At 48.1% G+C, this 9,178-nt stretch overlaps 2 protein-coding genes across 2 annotated transcripts; both read left to right on the top strand.

Annotated features, from left to right (window-relative positions):
- Positions 1-5,581: 5,581 nt before the first annotated feature.
- EI90DRAFT_2921046 (uncharacterized protein) lies at positions 5,582-6,839 on the top strand (the record flags this gene model as incomplete). Its single annotated transcript, XM_039054765.1, has 2 exons — positions 5,582-5,957; positions 6,013-6,839. 2 exons carry the CDS (start codon positions 5,582-5,584, stop codon positions 6,837-6,839), a joined length of 1,203 nt encoding a protein of 400 aa, XP_038915850.1.
- A 516-nt stretch (positions 6,840-7,355) lies between these two features.
- EI90DRAFT_3154710 (uncharacterized protein) lies at positions 7,356-9,024 on the top strand. The gene is made up of 3 exons (XM_039065945.1): positions 7,356-7,425; positions 7,450-7,900; positions 7,957-9,024. The coding sequence occupies exons 2-3, from the start codon at positions 7,531-7,533 to the stop codon at positions 8,781-8,783; spliced, it is 1,197 nt and encodes a 398-aa protein (XP_038915849.1). The 5' UTR covers positions 7,356-7,425; positions 7,450-7,530; the 3' UTR covers positions 8,784-9,024.
- Positions 9,025-9,178: the final 154 nt, after the last annotated feature.

The following is a 9,178-nucleotide window of genomic DNA, read 5'->3' as shown; positions in this document are numbered from 1 at the left end:
ACTTGGACACCTAGGATCCAAGAAAACAGTGGAAACCCTCTGTCGACACTTTTGGTGGAAGTCGATGAGAAAGGATACACACAAGTTCTGCAGGTCTTGCGGAACTTGTCAAACGACAAAGAAAAGCACCAGGAGAAATCCTGGAATGCTCCACCCACTCCTGACCCCGGAGACACCATGGTCGTCAATAGCCATGGACTTCACAGGCCCATTCCCAACAAGCTTGGGATATGATTACCTCTGGGTAATCATCTGTAGGTTGACGTCTAACGTCCACCTAATTCCAATAAAAACAACAACGAACGCACTAGAACTAGCATTCGTATTTCTTCATGAAGTTGTAAGACTCCATGGTCTACCACACTCGATCATATCAGATCGAGACTCAAAATTCACGTCAAAATTCTGGCGTGAACTACACCGAATACTCGGTGTACAGTTGAAATTCACAACTGCATTCCACCCGCAAGGCGACGGCCAAGTGGAAAGAATGATACAAAAAGTAGTACAAATACTACGCGCAATGGTTAGACCAGACCAACGCGACTGGGCAGCAAAACTGTCGATGGCGGAATTTGCGATCAATGCGAGCTCAAACACATCGACAGGATTTGCCCCGTTCGAATTAATCTACGGCCATATGCCAAAGATGTGCCTAACAGCACCACTCTCGGACTACCTGGGAGTAAATGACTTCGCTCAAAAAGCGAAGGAAAACCTCATGGCAGCACACGACGCGATAATACATAATCGCGCTGCTCAAACAATCCAGGTGAATAAGAAAAGATGCCCGGACCCGCCTTTGAAAAAAGGCGAGCTTGCATACTTATCCATGGATAAGCTGAACCTACCCAAAGGCAGGGCAGGAAAACTAAAGCCCTTATACATAGGGCCTTACGAAATTCTGGAAACATTTCCAGAAACGTCAAACTACGTCCTCAAGTTGCCACCACAACTTGAACAACGTGGAATCCACCCAAGATTCCATGTATCCCGGCTCGCACCCCACGAGCCGAATGACCAGGAAATCTTCCCAAATAGGGAAGTAAACATATTCTACGACTTTGGGGAAGACCCCAATCGCAAAGCAGTAGTTTGCGAAATCCTAAACCACGCATGGGTTCACAACGAACTCTGGTTTAAGGTTAAATGGGAACTAGGGGACACCACATGGGAACCCCTAGGAAATTGCAACGACCTCGTCCACCTGGACAAGTACCTCACCTTACAAAATGAAAGGGAACCAGAAAAACTCCCTATCAAAGAAGACAGGGAACTCTCGGCATCATTACGCCCCCAAAAACGGAGGCGGAGGAAGTAAAGCTGAGGGACGATGGCCCACAGCCAAGAGCATGGGAAAGTTCTGGGCGAGTAACTTGCCCGGACAGCCACACCATGTACTAGAGATCACATGGGCTAGGCGAGCAACTCGCCTAGACCACGTGAACCACAGGCTCACATGCAAAAAGAACACACAACTGCGGCAAATCCCACGCATGAAAGAACGAAAACCCCTCCCACCACCATGAGTAACATAACGACGAAATGTCATTCTCTGGGGGAGGCAACCCTCGGTTCAATCCAAACAAACCGCCAGATATCGAAATACGACAACCCAGGGAGCAAGGCTCCCCGGAACAACAACAACACCAGGTGCAGATAAGCGCCATGGATTACACAACGCACGCAGCACAAATGAGTGCTGCGAACCAACAACCATCCGCGTTGCTAACAGGCACCGCATACCCCCAGCCTCCCCAAAGAGGCTTCCAACCATACGTGGTGCAAACTGCACCGATGGCGCAACAAGCGCCATTCCAGGGGCAGCATTTGCTGCTGCAGCCCCAGGCATACTCCCCAGGGAACTTCCCTGGCCAGATCAACCCCTGGATTAGCCAATTCGGCCCAGGTCCAACAACGCCCCAGCCAAATGCAGGCTGGGAATCAGCCATCGCGTCAGCGGTAGCTGCTCAGACAGGTCAGCTCCGTGAGGAGCTGAAAGAGATGAAGTCCCTCGTAGGAGGGAGACGAGGGAGCGACAGCGGCTCCTCATCCAGACCGTCCAAACAGGCATGGTCTGATAACTCGAGGGCATCAGAAGACGCCTGCAACCATTGCACCCACTGGAGGCGCAAATACAACAGAGCATGAAGAGATGCTGAGGGCATCTTTGACTCTCTGAAAGACACAGAGAGAGAAGTTGATCTCCAAAAAAGAGAGATCGAATTACTGAAACGCGAGCTCAGAGAGGCACACGCACTGGCAGACCTCGCTGCCAAACCCATCATGATGGGGGCCTCCCAGGTCAGGGGGAGGGGATACGGTTCCGGGCCTCATGAGGCGCGACCCCACATGGGGACTAGCGCATCAAGGGGTGGGGCACCGACTATCCCGCCACCCCGTGGGCAGGCAACCCTGTCCAGGTTGCATAAGGGCCCGCCCTCAGAGGGGCAAACCCATGTCGAGGGGAAGAGGGAGAGCGGTAGGCAGACCCTAAAATGGGGACCACTGCCAGAGGCAGCGGGCCACTGAGTACCTCAGCACCCTATGGGCAAGCTACCCTGCAGGGAAGTGTCCACATGCTATACGAGACTGCTGAATTCAACGAGTTTGGCAAAGTCAAAGCTCCAGTCAACATAACAATCGACCCCAACTTCCCCATGAGGAGAATAGTGGGGTCAGAAGCACCGCATGACGCCGCATACGCTTGGTGGACAAGCGTAAGTGGGAAAGAATTCGTACACTGGTACGAACAGGCCAAAGCCGCCTTCAAAAGCGGCAAGGTACACAGAGTCCTTCGCGAAAAAGCGAAGGAAACCGAGAAATACTTCTTGGGACTCCCGAGTATCGCAAGACTCGTGGAGGAATATAATTCCCCAGAGAATAAGGGGAAAATCTCCTGGGAAAGCCTAGGCAAAGCTGCCTACTTAAAGTCCCAGTTCAAACCACTCAGGACTCCTGAGGAACGTGCCACAAGAACTGCAGAACGGGAAGCAAAAGCTTCCAAATACCGGGAAAGAGATGCAAGTCTCTGTGCTGGACAACCAGCCCAACGACCATCCTTCCCCACGGGAAGAACGGTAGACCTACTGTACTCTACACCTGAGCCAAGCAGCTCAGGAACACAACAGCCCGCTCCCACCCAGGGAGCACCCACTTCGTCGAGCCCACAGCCTGACAATGTAGCCCAGGCTACGTCATCGCATCTGATGCAGCAATCGGATGTCCAGATGAACAACCTGGAGGAAAACCCTCCTCCGGGGCAATGAACCCACCCTTGAGAGAAGGGAAAGTGACACGGTAATATGCCATCAAGGTGCCCATGAAAACACCTTCCCCCAACTCGAGGCCCCGCACACAATACTGTATGCGAGGAACTGCAAGTAACAATTGTGGAAATCTCAACTCCGTCAAAAGACCCACATCCACCACCACTCATGTGTAAACACCACTTACACACGAACCCTCACAGAACAAGTGAGGAACACCAAAGACATACAACCTTTGGGTCGAAATCCATTTTCGACAAACTCCACCATTTCTTTCCTCTCTCCCTGCGATACCAATGTATCGCTGTTCACTTCAAAGTAACGGCCCACACTCATTCATTCCTTAAACCCCCTCTCTTCCTTTCACCGACATGTACAAAATCGCCCACTTTAAAGTGGCGATAACAAAACACTCATTGATAATTCCAAACTCAATGTAAATCAACTATTAAAAAACCCTGTTTTATTTTACTATCAACCTTGTATGCGTCGCAAATGCAACGCAAGGGGGGAGAATGTCAGGGCAATAGCCCCGAACCCCGAGTCACATGTAAATTAGATACACATCATCAGCAAAAAATTGTTATGCTCCTGAGTGCTCCGGAGTATGGGGAGCACTGGGAGAATCAGGAGGAGATTGGCCGGTCCAGGAACAGCTCATTTCCTCCGGAGTTGGTCAGGTACTCCAGGGCACTCCCAGGAGGGCATGGAGCATTGCTTTGTGCACAAACATATCCAGTAAATACAATTTAATGCTTCAAAATGTATAGGGGTGAGAAGCTTCTGGGAGCTCCTGGAGCATTTGAAAATGAAAAGGAAAAAAAAAGAGGGAAGACTCCCCATGAATACCTCCTACCACAAGACTAACACAACAAGACACTACTTAACATTTAGATCAAACACTATACTATACATCAAGGACACTGAGACTCACCAATACACAGTCAAAATTTATGGCCTGATATATGATTAATCTGGCAACTTAATCACTTTCGGACTTGCAGAATATGGAGGAGGGGGAAATGGGGGAGAATGAGGGGGAAATGAGGGGGGAAATGAGGGGGAAATGAGGGGGAGAATGAGGGGGAGAATGAGGGGGAGAATGAGGGGGGAATATAGAGGGAAATGAGGAAATTTTGAAAAATAGGGACTTCTAAAAATAATTAGGGAAAAAATCAAAAAAAATTCAGGAACTGTAGTGCCTTTGAAGTGCTTTCAGGATATATAATTATTTGCGAAATTGAGGAAGAAATGATGGAGAAAAATGGAAAATACTTTTGGAGACCCGAGAAATAATGAGAACTGAATTGATGGGAAAGTCTGAAAATTGAATGGGAAAGTGAGGGGAAGCCTTGTAGCATTGTTATTTTCTGCTGTTCTAATTTTTCCTGATTCTTCTTGGTCTCACTCCCAGCTGCTCCTGGGTACTCCTGGATACTCCTGGAAGCTCCTGGGAGGGTCCAGGAGCAGCTAATGGAAAATACTTTCGGGGACCCAAGAAATAATGAGAACTGAATTGAAGGGAAAGTCTGAAAATTGAATGGGAAAGTGAGGGGAAGCCTTGTAGCATTGTTATTTTCTGCTGTTGTGATTTTTCCTGATTCTTCTTGGTCTCATTCCCAGCTGCTCCTCAATACTCCTGGAAGCTCCTGAAAGCTCCTGGGAGGGTCCAGGAGCAGCTGGGAGTGAGACCAAGAACAATCAGGAAAAATCACAACAGCAGAAAATAACAATGCTACAAGGCTTCCCCTCACTTTCCTATTCAATTTTCAGACTTTCCCATCAATTCAGTTCTCATTACTTCTCGGGTCTCCAAAAGTATTTTCCATTTTTCTCCATCATTTCTTCCTCAATTTCGCAAATAATTATATGTCCTGAAAGCACTTTAAAGGCACTATAGTTCCTGAATTTTTTTTGATTTTTTTCCCTAAATTTTTTTTTTCAACTTTTAGAGACCAAAATTTTCCTCCCACTGCTCCTGGCACATTGCATACTCCTCACCACTCCCAGCCGCTCCTGAACCCCCTCCCAGGAGAACACTATTGGCTCCAGGAGTGCCCAATCTGCTGTTTTGTCTCCCACATGCTCCAGCCACTCCTGATGCTCCGGAGCATAACGGACTTTTGCTGATGATAGTCACGTGGGCAAGCGGGAACCTCCGGGTAACCGCTTACACACCACCGTAAAATACACTATCTTGTATCACTTACAGCCTTGTGTGCTGAGCAACCCTAAGACCTCACACAGTGGGGGTATAAAACTCACAAACTGGGTGTCCAAATCTTCATTGTACCTGCATCATCTACGTTACAATGGCAGCTGCTCTCGTCAGCTTTATCCTCACCCAAAGCATCTATGCTGCACCTGATGCACCTCAGATCTGTCAACATCCCCCACCCAACAACAGTACAGCTCTCTCCATAAATTACTCGGATGCTTGTAACGATCTACGCACCTGTCAGACTATGTGGAGCATGGTGTACAGTTGCCTCCTTACGATATTCGCTTGCGTCTGGACAGCCATGCATCCAGGAGTGCCTAAGCAGTATTCGGCTTGGTCGCCCCAAACCGGTTCCCGCCGCACTCAAATGATTTTGACGTTAGTTTTGCCGGAGATGATTGTTGCGGCTGCATGGGAAGACTTCTCCATGGCTCGGAGAATGTCAAAAAAGTGTGCTGGAATTAAAGGTTTGTGTTCGAATGGCAAAAAAGCTCTGAAACCTGATGTCGATTCTTTCACAAGGATGGACACTCACCCATTCATATTTTGTTAACATGGGTGGCTTCTTCGACTATTTCACACAAGAGGTAGTGGAGCCAGATGGAAACGAAGATCCTTGTACTCTGTTTGAGAAATACCCCGGCATAATCCACAAGTCGGGAGACGATAGAAAGGTTGCAATAACAAGGGAACAGATCCTCGACAGAAGTAAAGGCGACTTTCTTGCAAAGTCAGTTGTCGTGCTCCAGTTACTGTGGTTCACCACTCAGTATGCTGGACGGTGGGCAAGTCATCTACCCAGGTCACAACTGGAAACGATGACTCTTGCCTATGCGGCACTTAGTATCCTCATCTATGCTCTGTGGTGGCATAAACCGCTGGATGTCCATTTCCCAATCCCTGTAACGGAGGAGACTCACCCCGATCCCCAAAATTCCGAAGCCATCGCTGATCAAGTGATGCCTAAAATGGAGAACGCGTCCAATCCGACTTCCCCTCCAGCGGAGACTCTAGAGACAACTTCCTTATGGATACTCGCAGTCACTGGTATCATTTTTGGTGGTATTCATTGCCTCGCGTGGTCATTTCCATTTCCGACGCGTGCGGAGAAACTTTTGTGGCGCATATCTGCGATAATTATTACTCTGGGCCCTGGCTCTTTAGCGTGGAGCTACGTAAGACAGGAATACGCTGAAGATATAATTGGATTCTTTGGAGGTCTCCCCCTGGCTCTTTATCCTTTTGCTCGGATTATCCTGTTCACTCTCACGTTTACGTCCTTGCGGTCTCCGCCCCCCACTCTTTACCGAACTATATCCTGGACATCTTTCATACCCCACCTAGGATGACATGATCGTAGACACCATAGCTTTGCATAACAAGAACAGTCTATTATTCAGACACAAATGCACTACTCATCAACTCCCTACATCCTTCACCGTTGCAGGGTCCATCAAGGGATTCCAAGCACCGCATCAACTGAACAAATTGTACTCCTGTGGCTTTTGAGTTCTCTCTGACGGTTCCTTGGAAACTTAAGTACTTCGACTCAAGGCCATGCCAGTGCATATCACATTCAGCAACTCATTCCGAGAGGGCACACGCACGCGCGCTGGGATTTTACTCTCTCATTACCTTTCTAGATAAATTAAGTACAGAACGACTTGAATACATCTCACATCCTTGGTACCGTTCCCTTGCTTACTGAACGCCCCATTCCATTTGCTGGCTTGCAGTTGAGGGACAAAAAAAAATCTGCACGTCCCATTTGGATGATGAGCCAAAAGGGTCACGTAATTATTGCAAAAGCACTACTGTTTCCTAAAGAGTCAATGAATTGTGTTCCTTATCCAAAATCGGACGCGCAGCTTCCCAGAGCGTCTATATCCTTTTGCAATTTTTTTGGAATCCTACGAACGCGCGTTTGTTCAGCTAAGCCGGGTATTTGACAAAGTACTACACTGCCTCGTCCCGGTGGGGGTATAAAACTCACAAACTGGGTATCCAAATCGTCATTGTACCTGCATCATCTACGTTACAATGGCAGCCGCTCTCGTCAGCTTTATCCTCACCCAAAGCATCTATGCCGCACCTACACCTCAGATCTGTGGACATCCACCACCCAACAGTACAGCTTTCTCCATAAATTACTCGGATGCGTGTAACGATCTGCGTAACTGTCGGACTATGTGGAGCATAGTGTACAGCTGCCTCCTTACGATGATCGCTTGCATGTGGACAGCAATCCATCCAGATGTGCCTAAGCAATATTCGGCTTGGTCGTTTGGGGAGGGTTCTCGTAAGGTTGATATGATTTGTATGTTGATTTTTCCGGAGCTGTTGGTTTCGGCTGCATGGAGAGAGTTCTCCGTAGCTTGGAGAATATCAACAAGGTGTGCTGGAATCAAAGGTTTGCGCTGAATGACTCAATTCAGTTGAATTCTGAACATCGATTTTTTTTACAAGGATGGTCATTCACCCATTCATATTTTGTTATTATGGGTGGCTTCTTCGACTCCTCCAAACGAAAAGCAGTGAAGCTAGATGGAAATGAAGACCCTTCTACGCTCTTTGTGAAATACCCTGGTATAATTGCGAGGTCGGGAGATCACAGAGAGGTCGCAGTAAGTAGGGAGCAGATCCTCGACAGAAGCAAAGGCAACTTTTTTGCAAAGTCCATTGTCGTGCTCCAGTTACTGTGGTTCACAACCCAGTATGTTGGACGGTGGGCAGGCCATCTACCCAGGTCACTTCTGGAAACGATGACTGTTGCCTATGCGGCACTTAGCATCCTTGTTTGTGCTTTGTGGTGGCATAAACCACTGGACGTCCATTTCCCAATCCATGTAACGGAAGAGACTGAGCCCAATCCCTCAAATTCCGATGCCGTCGCTGATCCAGCACTGCCCAAAACAGAGAACACGTCAAATCCAACTTCCCCTGCAGCGAAGCTCATGGAGACAAGTCCCACATGGATATTTTTAGTTACTGGTATCATTTTTGGTGGGGTTCATTGCCTTGCATGGTCATTTCTATTTCCGACGCATGCGGAGAAACTTTTGTGGCGCATATCTGCGATAATTATGACTGTGAGCCCTGGCGCTTCAGCATGGGCCATTGAAAGACTGGAAAAGGATGAAGGCACAAGCGAGTTCCTTTTAAGTCTCTCCATGCTTTTTTATGCTATTGCTCGGATTATCCTGTTCACTCTCACATTTACGTCTTTGCAATCTCCACCCGCCGCTCTTTACCGAACTATATCCTGGACGTCTTTCATCCCCCACCTAGGATGACATAATCGTAGACACATAGCATCGTCGCTCTGCATAACAAGAACAGTCTATTATAATGCACTGCCTACCTCCTTTTTAACTAGCCACCCATCAACTCCCTACATCCTTCGCCGTCGCAGGGTCAGCATGGAAGGCCACTCCTTCTAAGGCCAAGCCAGATAGTCTGGAGGTAATAGAGCTATATATAGGAAGCGCTAGATCTAATGTGCAATGGCTGAGTGAATATATATTGGTTGACTGCCAGCTCAGTAGTGTGAGTTCGTCGCCGTGATCATCTAGTGGCTCAAATTAAGTTCGGATGATAGATTGGGAGGCTGAGTTGAAACAAAGACCAAAATACCCGTTCAAAGCCTCAATGAAGACAGTGTGAGAGTGGACTTGCAAGAACGGGATGA

The sequence above is a fragment of the Cantharellus anzutake genome, assembly GCF_015039405.1.
Source record: "Cantharellus anzutake strain C23 chromosome Unknown EI90scaffold_24, whole genome shotgun sequence".
Lineage (NCBI taxonomy): Eukaryota > Fungi > Basidiomycota > Agaricomycetes > Cantharellales > Hydnaceae > Cantharellus > Cantharellus anzutake.
The sequence above is the reverse complement of the archived record's forward strand: the minus strand, read 5'-3'. Positions and strand labels throughout refer to the sequence as shown.